The sequence below is a fragment of the Oryx dammah genome, unplaced genomic scaffold (assembly GCF_014754425.2).
Source record: "Oryx dammah isolate SB20612 unplaced genomic scaffold, SCBI_Odam_1.1 HiC_scaffold_21, whole genome shotgun sequence".
In the NCBI taxonomy this organism is placed as follows: domain Eukaryota; kingdom Metazoa; phylum Chordata; class Mammalia; order Artiodactyla; family Bovidae; genus Oryx; species Oryx dammah.
The window spans coordinates 1,647,215-1,661,770 of record NW_024070205.1 but is presented as its reverse complement, the minus strand read 5'-3'; the positions used below and the strand labels follow the sequence as shown (position 1 = coordinate 1,661,770).

The window sequence follows — 14,556 nt, the reverse complement described above, 5'->3', positions numbered from 1 at the left end:
CTAGAGAGAGGAGCCCCCGCTCCCCACAGCTAGAGAGGAGCCCCCGCTCACCGCAACTAGAGAGAGGAGCCCCCGCTCACCACAACTAGAGAGGAGCCCCCACTCACCACAGCCAGGGAGAGGAGCCCCCGCTCACCACAGCTAGAGAGGAGCCCCCGCTCCCCACAGCTAGAGAGAGGAGCCCCCGCTCCCCACAGCCAGGGAGAGGAGCCCTCGCTCACCACAGCTAGAGAGGAGCACTCCCCCTTACCGCAGCATGCGAGAGGCCTGAGCAGCAACGAAGACCCAGTACAGCCAAAGATAGACATCTTCTTCAAAAAAGGAAATTCTTGAGCAAAACGGTGGTGCTGAGTAAACCCTTTACCTGATGCACGTACTCGTCCATGCTGGAGGGCATGTCAAAATTGACAACCAGCTTCACGCTGACCAAGTCCAGGCCTCTTCCCAGGACCCCTGTGCTCACCACAACGTCATAGTCTCCTTCGAGCAGCCCCTTTCCAAAACAGCAACAAAACTCATTATGCAGAGCTTATCTTGAGTGGTTTTCTGTCATTCAGATGGCCCTTTCTTTTCGCAACACCTTCTTCAATACTGTGGCTGCACGACCTTTGCAGGAAGTAAAGGTCTTGGTATAGCTAGGTAATGTAGGCAGCCTCCATTCCTTCCGACCCCCACCCCCAATTTTTTCTATTAAATGATTCAGGCAAACCTTTTCCAAAAGTGAACTATTCTCTGACCCAGTCCAAAGTGACCTGATTTCACAAAGAGCAGATTCTGAATGATTAATCTGTTTAGGAGACAATTCCAAGGGAACAGGCTTATTGCTCCCAAAACACAGGAGCCTTATCAAGAGGGACAATTCACCACTGCTTGCCTGAAGTTCTCAGTCATTAAAAAAAAAAGATCAGCTTTAAAATAAGCTAGAAAAAAATTTTGGTAAGTAAATAAAAATAAAACACAGCTGATAATATGGTATCTCTTGAAAATGAGGCAAAGCAGATTTATGGGCAAGAGAACAAGACAGAACGCTGGCCGTCACCTCCAGCGTGCTCTTCCTCTCCGTCTGAGTCTTATCCGAGTGCACAGAGGCGCTCTGCAGACCCGTGACCTTCTGCACGGCCTCGCTCAACAGATCTGCTCCCAGCTTGCAGTCCACAAAAACCAACACTGGAGGCTTGAAGAGTTTCTTATCCTAAAACAGGAACAACACATATTGAAGATTATCCCTATAATTTACAATGGGGTGCTTTTCTGAAAGCACTAGTATGAGCTAGTTATCCATAGGTTTATCAACACTGTCAGGGAGGGGAAAAGTACCTTCTGTTCAAACGAGTGCTTTCTTTTAAACATGCACAAACAGAAGCCAAACAGTGTATGTCCTTCAGATTTCTCCATCACCATGTTAGTATTATGAAAATAGTTTTACAACTTAAAGTGCAATTTAAAATTTCTAATACTGTTCGTAAGTCAGTACAAACCATATTTAACACTGCATCTTTTGGCAACTAGGCTAGTACATACCACTCCCTTAAGCTAGTTACTGTCAAAAAATTCTATTTCCCAAGGACAGAACAAGGACAGCCAAAAAAGAACTTTTTTTTTTTTTTTTTAGCCACTCAGTGTGGCATGTGGACCCTAGTTCCCCAGGCAGGGCCCGAACTCAGGTCCCCGCATTGGGAGTGACCAGTCCTAAGCCCTGGACTGCCAGGGAAGCACTGCAATAACCTTGATCTTTAAATACTGTCCTATAAAACAGAAAGGAAAACTAACCTTGTGTCTACACTGCATGTTTTCACAAAAATGTATCTGAACCCCACAGAATTCTGAAGGAAGCAAAGCAGTTGGTGATGCAATTCCCAGAGCAGGTTCCCCCAGAGCCACATCTGAATAGCACCGTCTCCAGAACCGTGACGGGTGCCAAGGCCGTGCGCAACGCGGGGCTGGCCGCGCTCCCACTCACGTTCAAGATTTCAAACAGTTTTTTCTTTTTGGCTGGCTCTTCCACCCACAGGACGATCTGGCGCACGCTGGGGCAGGGCCGGTTCCTCTCCCCGGCGGTGAGTGTCACGGGGTCGCACAGGAGCTGGCTGGCGAGCTGCTCCACGCTGGCCGGGATGGTGGCCGACGCCAGGATGGTCTGACAGTCGTGAGGCAGCTGCTCCAGAACGTCCAGCACTTGCTGCTGAAAGCCCATCTTTAACATGGTGTCAGCCTGGAAGAAAACCACTGCACATCAGTCTTACGTGGAAACCCAGAGCACCCTGGAGGAAAACGGACACAGTTAAGAACGTAAAATGTTAAATACTCTTTACATGGAAAAATACACCACGTCAAAAGACACAGGATTAACCGGGGGAAACGCACATTTATATCAAACTTGTATAACTATGTTTACAGTGATATACAAAGATTTCTAAAATTAATTTATTTTTGGCTGCATCAGGTTTTAATTGTGACCCTTGGGCTCTCTAGTTGAGACACGCAGGCTCAACTCCCTCAGCAGGTGGGATCTTATTTCCCTGACCAAGGATGGAAGCTGCGTCCCTTGTACTGGAAGGCAGACTCCCAACCACTCGGCCACCAGACGAGTCCCGACAAAGATTTTTATTATGGTATTATTAATACTGGCCAAAAAAGGCACAGACTTTAGCTATACATCAGTAGAGTATTTGGTAAATAAATTATGGGAAATCCATACAATACAATGCTATGCTACCACGAAAAATGACCAGAGAGCTCTTTATTAAATGCCATAGAGTCACTGCTAGAAGGAAAGAAGGAAAATACAAACAGAACACTGCATAACCTGAGCCCGTTTGTATACATCCTCAGGAAACTTACCTGCTAACTCTGGGGAAAGATTTATGAGCTGGGGTTGTGAAAGTGAAAGTCACTCAGTCGTCTTTGTGACCCCATGGAATACGGTTCATGGAATTCTCCAGGCCTGAATACTGGAATGGGTTGCCTTTCCCTTCTCCAGGGCATCTTTCCAACCCAGAGATCGAACCCAGGTCTCCCACACTGCAGGCGAATTCTTTACCAGCTGAGCCACAAGTAAAGCCCAAAATACTGGAGTGGGCAGCCTCTCCCTTCTCCAGCGGATCGTCCCGACCCAAGAATCAAACCGGGGTCTCCTGCACTGCAGGTAGATTCTTTACCAACTGAGCTATCAGGGAAGCCCAAGCTGGGGTTAGGGGTACAATTTAATTCATTTTATAGCTTTTTTTGGCAAAGTTTGACTCTTTTTTTTTTTACCACAAACATGTATTTTTAATAAAACATGATTTTAAATAAATTAAAACATTTAATTTGGAGGCTTTCACTTCTGTATAAACCTTGGCATTGCTGGTTTTTCAATAACAATGAATGTAGTGCTGAAAAAATAAAAAAAATGTTTAAGTTTTTATTTTTAAAATAACAAAAGATTAAAGCTATCTTGATTTTCAAATATAACCTTCGTGTCTATAATTTTTGAAAATAAGATATTTAATCATTTTGGTGTCCATTAATGTGCTGTCAGTTAGACTGAAGCTTGAGGACTTGTTTTAGTCTCTCCCACTCAGTAACATTTAAAAAATCTGAAGTAATCATGATGGTCTGGGTTTGATCCTGGCTCTGCATCACCTCAGGCGAGTTAATTAACAGCTTTAAGCTTCAGTTTTTCCTCTTACAGGTGAAATTATAACAGTAACTACCTCCCAGAAGAGTGACGAGAATCAACGAGTACAGGTATATAAAGTGTGTGTGTTCTCAGTCCTGTCCGACTCTCTTGTGACCCTACGGACTGCATGCAGCCTGGCAGACTCCTCTGTCCATGGGGTCTCCCAGGCAAGAGTACGGAGTGGGCTGCCATTTCCTGCTGCAGGGGGTCCTCCCGACCCAGGGATCGAACCCAGGTCTCTCGCGTCTCCTGCAGGGCAGGCAAGATTCTTCACCTGCCCCACTTGGGAAGCCCGTGTAAAGCGCCAGCATGGTCCTTCTCGGCGCTTCTATCACCTGTGAGGCAGAGAGGAGACGCCCCCGCAGGGCACGTGAAACGTTCCCCGCTCCTCAGCAACCCCGCTGAGACCCACTCATCTCGGCAGGTGGCCTTGCTTCTCCTGGTTCAGAAAAAAATGAGACCACAAGAAACAGACTCCTTCCATTTCTCTTCTCGCCTAAGCTTCCGGCCCCCAGCCCAGCCCCCAGTCCCCTTCGCTCCGCCCCCTCCCCTGCCCCAGCTGTCCAGTCCAGGGCTCACCTCCCTCCCCCTCACCAGCTCCTCTGGGTCATCAGTCACTCCCTGGGTCCCAAATTCTACAGCCAAGCATTAGTCTTCACCTGACTCTGTAAGATGCAATTAGTACCATTATCTTTTTTCTTTTTAATACTAACAAGTGCACTGCAGAAAATCTGGGAAACAAAGTATAAAAAAATAACTCACCCATCACCCCTGACCTGACACCCCACCACCTCCCCTACCTCCCATCTCCTCCCCTCCCTACAGCCACCACCCTGCCTCAACAACCCCCAACGCCTGGGAACCAGCCTTCTTGCTTAAAGGCTATTCTCCATGTCGAGAATATGAGCCTGATTATAATACATGCGGGCTTAGAATCCTTTAAAGTTTCCCAATGTCTACAGAATAAAGTCTGAATTTTCAAGGCCAGAAAGAAATGAAAAAGAACTAAAATCTCCATTGTTATATTTGGTTATTTCAATGGGAATATAGGTGTTTTTCCTATTTCCAACTTGTCTTTAATGCATTTAATACATGGATTACTCACAGAATACAGCTGCTTTTCAAACTGTAGAATGGACCATGACTAGCACTTTTTCAAAGCCATAAAATAAAACAGAATAAAAAATATAGGAATAGGAAAATCATATGTTGCAAGGCTAAGCGTTGTTTCATGAAAGTTCTGTTTCATTTACACACACACCCACACTTACACAATATTCATGACCGGTTCCCACCTACACTGCATTTTTTGGAAACTATTATCAACCAGAACTTGGGAAAATCTTATTCTTTCCACACCTCAGTTTCCACTTATGAGTCTCTTTCCTACACACCCTGAAGGGGTGTTAACGGAGTGAAAAGTGTGGGAAAACGTACTTTTAAAAGCTCTTAGAATGAAAAGCACTACCTAAATTTACGGTGTTCCGAATACTGGAACTGCTCACGGTGAACACAAGGCTACTCTGAGAGTGGCAGAGCCCCGGGGGAGACAGAGCTGGGGTCCAGAGTAAGTGGGGGCACAGATGGAGGAAGAGGCGGACATGGGCATCCCCGAATTAAGACCAAACCTGGCCTCGTCTTCTGGGAGCCGTCCCTGGTGTCACCTGCTTGGACGCCCTCGCTCCCAGACAATCTGACTTCACTCCTGAGGGTGCCCGGGCGAAACGCTCACCCACCCACTCAGTGAGCCTTAACTCGTCGCCAAGGGTGGCTGACCGTCCCTGTGCACTGGGCATTCCCTAGATGCCAGGCACGTCTCAGGGGAGGACTCTAGGGAGACGGGCACTGGTAGGCCCTGTTTCATAGACATAAACCCTGAGGCATGTGACGTAGGGCCCCACAGTGCTGAGGAGCTGGGGCGTGGACCAGGGACATGGGCTCCAAACCCACGTCTGCTGTGCTAATTACTGGGGCCACGGAGGCAGGCAGGCTGCTGTCACGGGTCAGCACCCAGCACCCCACATTTTCTGATCACGCTGGGGAACCCCAGGTCTCTGCCCCGTCACTGCCGGAGACAAGCACACAGGTAGGTGGCCCTGCCCCTCTGGCAGGCACGTGGTTTTGTTCTCACGCTTGTCCACAAGGTGGAATAACATCAAATAACAACACATTTAACCCACGTAGAAAAAATTTAAAAAGCTCCCCCTCCTAAGCATCATTAACTACTTTCAAAATTCCAGCCAATTGTGACTTGCACCAATGCTTCCTTTTTGTAGATAAATGACAGCATGTTTAAAAAACTTATCACTGAGATATAGTACACCCCATCAGTTTATGAGCAAGCCCAATTAAGAAAAGACAGCTGTGGTTTAATTTCAGTTTAGCTGCAGTCTATGCAAGAACTGTAGGAGTTGGTGATGGACAGGGAAGCCTGGCGTGCTGCACTCCACGGGGTCAAAAAGAGTCAGACACGACTGAGTGACTGAACCGAACCAATATGAGAACTAGCTTAAGAACCACTACCGCCAAAAAAAAAATCCCTGAATTGTTTTCCTTTGGGGGAGAAATTGGTTGAGTACACAATGCAATTACATAACTATAATGTGCTTTTCATAACTTCTATAAATTGTTTTTAAACACCACCACTTACTTCATCCACTACTACAATTTTTATACTGCCGAGTTCTACAGATCTCTGCTTTATTATATCCAGAAGTCGCCCAGGAGTTGCTATGATAACCTGAATAAAAGAAAAAAGGCAAATTAAGAGAGTCGGATGACATCTGTTTATTCATTTACTGCCTCATTCTACAGTTACCGAGTGGCCGAGGCATGCCAGACCCTGTGCAAGTACTCAGAACTCAACAATGAGTGGATCAGACTTCGCCTCGGCTCTCATCAAAGCCGCAACACAAAGGGAGAGACAGAACAAACACGTGCTCACGTGATCAGGACAAGCTGCAAGTGGAGGGACGGACCGGCCCCTGCTCAGACACAAGCTGACACCCACGGGAGTACCGGGCATGAGCACGCCGGGATGGCCAGAGGGAGGGGAGGGCATCGTGGCGGTGAGGCTGCGGGGCAGGGAGGTGATGGCAGAGGGGAGAACACGCGGCTGAGGCCAAGGTGCAGCAGGGGCCAGACTGGGGGGGACCTCAGACACGCTGACCCCGATCTGGCTCCGTGAACAAGGGCACCCTCCTTGCCCTCTCTGGGCCTGCCATTTCACTTTCAAATTACGAGGCTGGGGATAGCGAATTCTAAGGTCGCTCAAGGCTCTTGCTGCTGCTGCTAAATCGCTTCAGTCGTGTCTGACTCTGTGTGACCCCAGAGACGTCAGCCCACCAGGCTCCCCCATCCCTGGGATTCTCCAGGCAAGAACACTGGAGTGGGCTGCCATTTCCTTCTCCAATGCATGAAAGTGAAAAGTGAAAGGGAAGTCACTCAGTCGTGTCCAACAGCGACCCCATGGACTGCAGCCTACCAGGCTCCTCCGTCCCTGAGATTCTCCAGGCAAGAGTACTAGATTGGGGTGCCATTGCCTTCTCCATCAAGGCTCTCAGCAGTGTAGGATTATATTAGCTGAAGTTGTGATCCATGTAGGGCTTTCTGGAATTCCCCGATGGTCCGGTGGCTAAGACTCCACGCTCCCAAGTGCCGGGAACCCAAGCTCCATCTGTCGTCAGGAAGCCAGACCCCACATGGTGAACTAAGGGGCCACACACTGCGACTCAAGAGCCACGTGGCACAACCAACGCCCAGCAGAGCCAAATAAATAAATAAAAGCTAAACATAAACATTAAAGAAAGCAGGGGCTCTTCAGTCAAACTTCGGCAGGAGTGGTGGCTCGGGCATTTAATAACGGCCTGAGTCTGTCCTCCCATCCATCCTAAGATGCAAACACAAACAGCCACTGTGAGGACTAAACAAGGAGGGCCGGGGTGACCCTGGTGGAGCTGCAAATAACCTCACACATTCGGCCATGCCCACTTTTCTGCTCCACATCGCCCAGTGCTAACCCTGCTGTGCATGAGAAAAGGCCTGTAACCCCAGCGCACAGGGCTTGGCTTGGCTTGTGTGTCCTTTACACGCCCACAAACATCAAGTCGATTTTAATTATGTTGACGTGACTTCACTCCTTTTCTTCCATTTTCCCCTCTGATGATTTGGAAGTTATGAATTTTTTTTTCATTGAGTGCTTCCCCTAGAATGCCAGTACATCTATCAGTTCAGTTCAGTTGCTCAGTCGAGTCCGACTCTTTGCGACCCCATGAATTGCAGCATGCCAGGCCTCCCTGTCCATCACCAACTCCCGGAGTTCACTCAGACTCACGTCCATCGAGTCGGTGATGCCATCCAGCCATCTCATCCTCTGTCGTCCCCTTCTCCTGCCCCCAATCCCTCCCAGCATCCGAGTCTTTTCCAATGAGTCAACTCTTCTCATGAGGTGGCCAAAGTACTGGAGTTTCAGCTTCAGCATCATTCCTTCCAAAGAAATCCCAGGGCTGATATCCTTTAGAATGGACTGGTTGGATCTCCTTGCAGTCCAAAGGACTCTCAAGAGTCTTCTCCAACACCACAGTTCAAAAGCATCAATTCTTCGGCGCTCAGCCTTCTTCACAGTCCAACTCTCACATCCATACATGACCACGGGAAAAACCATAGTCTTGACTGGACGGACCTTAGTCGGCAAAGTAATGTCTCTGCTTTTGAATATGCCATCTAGGTTGGTCATAACTTTCCTTCCAAGGAGTAAGCGTCTTAACTTAACATAAAGTTAATGGACACTTTCAGTTTGTTCTCGAAGCGCGGTGGGCAGTGCGTTGCCGCGATCCCATCTCGTCTGCACTACGCGCTGCTGCTGGACAGTGTCCACCCTGTGTTCTGAACACCACGCTTGCTCCTGGTCACTGATCATCAGCCTGTGTGTGTTTACTCTGCCCACACGCCCACTGCTGCCTCTGCACCAGCTTCCTTCTGCCCCCGCCTTCCTCTCTGGAATCTTCTTTATCTGCAGGATGGCTTCCTCTGCAAGTTCCTGCAGATGGTCCACTGGCAATACCCTCCCAGTTTTGTTTATCTGAGTAGGTCTTCGCCTTGTCCTTACTCTTGAAAGAGCTTTGCTGAGCAGACAGACAGTTGTTACTTTTCCTTCCAGAGCGTGCATGTCCACGAAGCCTGACATGGTGTGGGCAGGGAGGAGGAGGCCGGATGGAGTGGGTGGTGAGGTTGTGCAGCGCCCCGGGAGGAAGGCATTGCTGACAGGGGGCACGGGGGCCATGCAGGGGGGCCAGGCAGGCACTGCTGACAGGGGGACACGCGGGAGGCCAGGCAGAGGAACAACACGTGAGGGATAAGGGTAGGTTTCTCACGGTCAGAGCGATAAGCATGGAAACACAGAGCACAGAAGGAGCCTGGTGATGAACGAGAACTGGAACTATCAGCAGGGACTCATGGTCTCGAGGTTCCCGAGCAATGACGGCTCAAGAGCCAGGAGCCCAAGGAGAGCCCAGGTCTCAGCTTCCGAACGCCGCTCTCTACACAAAGGAGCCGGGGATCCACGGAGAGTTCAGGGCAGAGGCAAAGAAAGGATGAGCTCAGTACATGCCATGTTTTTCAGGCAGAAAAGCAAGAAAGGACTCAAACAAGGACAGGGATATGAGCAAAGGACACAGAAGCCGACTTAAGGTGCCTCCGTGAGCCACCCAAATAATAATCCCATCAATAAAAAGGAAGCATCAGTCCATGTAAAAGAATGAATAAGCGGGGAGTCTGGTGAAGCTCAAAAAATTTACCAACTGAGATTACTTCTCCTAAAACACTTATTCAACAGGAAAGGTACAAACTTCACTGTGACTTGACAGATGAAAGCATCAGTGAAAAGGACAAACTGAAGCTGTGCGCCACGTAGAAGGATGTAATGAGAGGAACACAGCACCTCTCCGGTGATGTTCCTATCAAAGACGCAAAACACCAGTCTCATCAGCTGAGGGCTGTTCTTCAAAGGCCTGGTAATCCTTAAAAATGTCAAGATCAGAAGGAAAAAAGAACGATAGGTTTCCAAACTGAAGGTGCTGAGAGAGGCACGACAGCTGCAGGCAACAAATGACTGAACCTGATGAAAAGAAGCCAATGGGACGGCCACCGAAACCTGGGGGCTTCAGGCGCAACAGCAACGTTCCCGCCTGATGCATTCCAGCCAGGAGGCGGGAACCTCCCAAGTCTGTCACCGGACAGAGACTCTGAAGGATGACGTCCTTGTCCGTAGGAATCACTCTCTGACGTGTACCAGGCACGGTCCTGAGAGGATGCCCATCGTTCAGAGATGCACCTTCGCAACTGGGAGAGAGGGGATATGCCCACCCACCTCCAGGAGCAAGTTCAGGGACTGAAGGAGATAAAAGGATGTGAGGCCAGCGGACAGCGGTCAACTGTGCTCCCGTCCTTTGTCACACACAGCCCAACCTGAAAATTAAGGCTCGCGGAACAGGAGTTTCAAGGCTACCTAAAGCCACACTCTAAAGCTCCTTCTGGGGAGAAAAGCCTTGATTCCTGCACTGTTTTTGTCCTCGGCAAAGGCGCCCTGACCAGGGGGCCCACCTGAATGCGCTGGCGCAGGCGGTGCCGCTGGGGGGGCACGGGCAGGCCCCCCACCAGGAGCGCGGTCCTCAGGCAGGGTAGGCCGCTCATCAGCTCCTTGGCCTGCCGCTCGATCTGGATGGCCAGCTCCCGCGTGGGCGTGAGGACCAGCCCCGACGGCGATTTGCTCTGCAAAGATGGAAACACACCCGCGATGAGCTGCCGCTGCTGCGGACTCCAGTGTGCGAGGCAACCCCAGGAGCACCTCCCCTGGGAAAGAGATCCCACCAGCCCAACCGCCTCCGGCTTCCTGCAGAGTGCTCCTCCAAAACCCTCAGAAACTACATCCATCTCCCACGGAACATGGGTGCACAAAGAAACATCAAAACGGGGACCAGGGAGAGGCGCCTGCAATAACCACGGCGGCAACGTGGACGCTTGGCTCCCCGTCAGCTGGACTGTGTGATCTCGGGCCATCCTCCTCCAAGGAAGAGAGGCCTGCTGGTCTCCATGAAGAGCTGGGTCAGGCCCGGCATCGTCTGCTGGTTTCCCCTTCGTGCCTGGTAGAGTCACTTCTGTTTTTGTCCCAAAACCTTATAGTGTACAAATATTCTATTGGGTTGGCCAAAAAATTCATCTGTGTTTTCCCATAAGATGTTACAGAAAAACTCAAACATTTTGGCCAACCCAAAGTTCTGGGTTGATTTTCATCTATATCTTGACCATCTAGTCCTTCTTTTTATTTTTTTTCTCACATTATCTTCTACTACGGTTTAGTTTTCTGAAATTCCCTTTCTCTTTTCTTCCTTCACCTGTTATTTCTCACCCCTTTCCCTCTTGCCATACTTCAAACTTCATAAACTCACCAGTACTTGGTGAATAATCACTCAGAATGCCTTTTAGTCTCACTATGTGCGGGAGTGCTTATAAACGAGCAAGAAAGGCAAGGTGGTATCATTTTTAAGGTGAAACAGAGATCACCCTTAATGATATATGCTGAAACTCCACAACAGTCTTTTGAGTTTGGTATCAGGTATTTCAAGACACAAACTCAAAGGACGCTAGACTGACACCAAAATCACAGCGCATCTGGCCAGCAGGACTTCCCTCCCAAAGCCAAAGCATGCAAGTTCCTTAAATAGAAAATTCGTTAAAAAGAAACCATTTTGGAAGTGATTTCTTTTTTTCAGACCTTCAGTGAAGACATTGGTTCAACATAATACAATTGAGTCCCAATTACTAACGGTCTAGGTATTCAGTTCCAGTTCCAGTTTTTTAACAAGCTTGAGGCTGACGCTGGATAAACCCCTCACCTGGAGCTCTAACTCACCTGAGACAGAGCGCGCACAATGACCGGAAGCAGGAAGGCGGCCGTTTTCCCGGAGCCGGTGTCCGCACTGGCCAGCACGTCTCTACCCAGAAGGCCCGCCGGAATCATCTGCATCTGGATGGGAGTGGGCACCTCGTAGCCCGAGGCCTTCAGGTTGCGGTTTAGGGCCTCGGGGAAGCCGCAGTGCTCAAAGTCAACGATGGGCCTGGGGACGCCTCGGCCTCGGACCGAGATCCCCAGCTGCCGCCTGAGGTTCTCAACCTGGTCCTCCCGAAGGTGCGCGACGAAGGCGTGCTCGGTGTAGACGTAGGGGGCAGGGCCCGGCGCCGCCGGCTCGGAGCCCGCTTTCTGGGGACGGCTCGGCTGGGACGCCGCTTCCGCGCCCCTCACCTGCAGCAGGTGCTTCGCTTTACACTCCAGGCTGCACACGTCTTCGTCCGTCTCGTCGCACACGTACTCGCCATACCGCCCACACACCACGCAGACCGGCTCCCCGGGCTCGGCCTGCCGCTGGGTTTTGGAGAAGGACTTCACCGGCTCTTCGGGGAAATCGCCAGCCTGTATCCCTGGCTCGGAGTCGGGCAGAGTCCCTTCGGACACCGGGCCAGTAGGCCCAGGGATAGGGCGCGGTTGGGCACCCTGGTGGGCCGCTGCGGCAGCCCCTTTGGTACCCGAGGCATCGGCGAGACCATCCCCACCTGCATCCAGCCCCTGGTCTTCTGCCTCGGGTTTCACTTTCTTGGCTACATAACTTCCACTGTCATCGTTAGCGTTCCGCTTGATTTTCAGGGATCTTGGAACAAACATCCTTCAATACTCTGCGGAGGAAATTATACCCTGATTTATTTTACTCTCATTAAAGTCACGGATAAAGTACCCTAAAGTCATCACGTCCCTGGGCTATGCCTCCAAGGAACAGAGAAGACAGTGCTGACCTCAGGCTTCCCTCCCACCCTCCAAGTCCCCCTGGTCCTCCAAGTCCTGGCCCCACGCCGCACACGGATTCGCACCACTGACCTCTGTCTGTGGGCTGCCTTGCACTCTGACATAACCAGACATCACAGAAATTCTGGAGTAAACCTTTCTGTTACACGCCCACACAGAAAATACAAGAAGAGGGCTACTTCGCAACCGGAGTCTTTACAAAAGCGCGAGCATCAACAGTAACACGTGCTCAGAGGTGACTAGGTCCCAGCGTCGTCCCAAGGGCACACGCACGTTCTGTTGTGACCTGTGCTACAAGTTCAGGTCTCACCGGGGACTCAGCACCTGGGGGCCAAGGGACTCGGAGAACACACCTTCTCGGTGCGTGCAAGCTCCCAACTACAGCTCTTCCCATTTACAAGAGAAACTGGGTTTTGCAAAATGACAGCAATTGGGAGCAGGCATTTAACCTAATCTGGGGGCTGTAAATTTGCTGAGAAACATTTTCCCCCAAAAAAATTTAGGATACATTGCCAGGTTCTATTTTCCCGGAAAAATTCCAACAGAAAAGCAAGTGAGGGTCTAGTCACAACCTCAAGTCTCCGAAAAGGTCGAGGGGGCGGGTGAGGAAGGCGCGGCTGCACGCGAGCGGGGAGAGCTCGGAACTGCCGTCCCGCAAGCGGAACCGAGGCGGCGCGAGCGCGGCCGCCAATCCGCGACCCGGGTCCGCGCCCCTCTCCTCCCCACACCGACGTCGCCGCTCCGCTCCTCGGACGTCGGCCCCCGGCGGCCACGCACGCAGAGGCGCGTGACGTCACGGCGCCGCCCCCAGGCGGGGTGGGGGCGAGGACGGCGGCGCGGGGGAGGCGACCGCGCAAGGCCCAGGCCGCCGCTGCGGCCCGGAGCCCGCGGCCCGCACGAGAGGAGCAGGACGGGAGGCAGGCCGAAGCCGCGGGGCCGGGGCCACGCTCACCCGCCCGGACTGCGGCCGTGTCAGCTCCCGTTCGGGGCGGCTCCCCTTGAGGCACTGGGCCGGGCTTCCGGCCGACGAGCCCGCAGCGTGCGGCCACCCTGCTGCGTGGGGACGGCGTGGAGGGCGGGGTCCACGTCTCCGGGTTTTGGGAGGAGCCGCGGCGCGCGGGGGGCGGGGCCAGCTCGGGGGCGGGGCCCGGCTGGGAGCGGCCGGGCGGGAGGGGCGGGGCCCGGCTGGGAGCGGCCGGGGAGGGGCGGGACCGGGCGGCTTCCGCGCCGGCGGTAAGTCCCGGAGCCGAGCTGGAACGGGCCGCTTCAGAGGAGAGGGGCAGGGGCGGGCATCGTGGAAGAATTCGCGTCATCGGATGGGCGGGGCGGAAGGGAAAGAGTCCGGGCGCCAGGAGTGGGGCGGGGGCGGGGAGCCCGCACCCTGGGAGGCGGGGCGGGGGGTGCCGGGGAGGGCGGCGCCGGGCGGGCCCAGAGCTGTGGTGTGCTTCCAGCCGGCGAATAACGGGAATTAACGGAGCAGCTTTAGTCTGCGTGTGGATACCCTGGGTCTTTCCACACACGCCTCCGCCCCCGACGCCAAGGACAGGCGCGCGGTCCGGTGCTGGGTTGGTCCCCGGGGGTCGCACTTCTCTGCAGCTGGTCCCCGAGCTGCTGGCAGTAAATTAAGGGCAAAGGTAGGGGGCAGGAAGGAGGGCGCAGAACTCCAGGACTTGAGCTCTTGCAAGCTGATACCAGATGCAGTGAAATCATACTAACTCAGAAAGACACCAACGAAACAGAAGTCCGTTACTCCGTGAGGTTATCCGTACTGAGTACATAAGCCTGCACCTCCCGAATCCTACCCCTGCTGCTTCGCTCGACCACCACTGTCCTGAACTTGGTCTCTCTTCGCCATTTTTAGTCGTTTTATCATGGTTGGAGGCATTCCCAAACGCTCTGTTTTCATTTTTCTCTTTTTGAGCTTAATAATACAGATAACACGTAGCCTTGTGGGATTTGCTTTTATTCTGGAACGTTTCTCTGATTCTTCCAAGTTGTCAAGTGTAAGGAAGCAGATCATTTATTTTCGCTGCTGTAATGA

At 51.8% G+C, this 14,556-nt stretch overlaps 1 protein-coding gene across 2 annotated transcripts in view; it reads right to left on the bottom strand.

Annotated features, from left to right (window-relative positions):
• DDX59 (DEAD-box helicase 59) overlaps nucleotides 1-13,591 on the bottom strand; it is a 17,561-nt gene extending 3,970 nt beyond the window's left edge. Inside the window, exons 1-7 of one of the 2 annotated variants that reach the window (XM_040263233.1) lie at nucleotides 13,468-13,591; nucleotides 11,571-12,388; nucleotides 10,262-10,429; nucleotides 6,312-6,401; nucleotides 1,961-2,212; nucleotides 1,040-1,192; nucleotides 365-493 (exon numbers count right to left, since the gene is read on the bottom strand). In XM_040263233.1, the coding sequence (XP_040119167.1) occupies nucleotides 365-493; nucleotides 1,040-1,192; nucleotides 1,961-2,212; nucleotides 6,312-6,401; nucleotides 10,262-10,429; nucleotides 11,571-12,377 (1,599 nt within the window). In that variant the 5' untranslated portion in view covers nucleotides 12,378-12,388; nucleotides 13,468-13,591. Of the gene's footprint in view, nucleotides 1-364; nucleotides 494-1,039; nucleotides 1,193-1,960; nucleotides 2,213-6,311; nucleotides 6,402-10,261; nucleotides 10,430-11,570; nucleotides 12,389-13,087; nucleotides 13,289-13,467 lie in introns of those variants that run through there. The other variant, XM_040263234.1, reaches the window with a different exon arrangement.
• Between the last annotated feature and the right edge of the window lie 965 nt (nucleotides 13,592-14,556).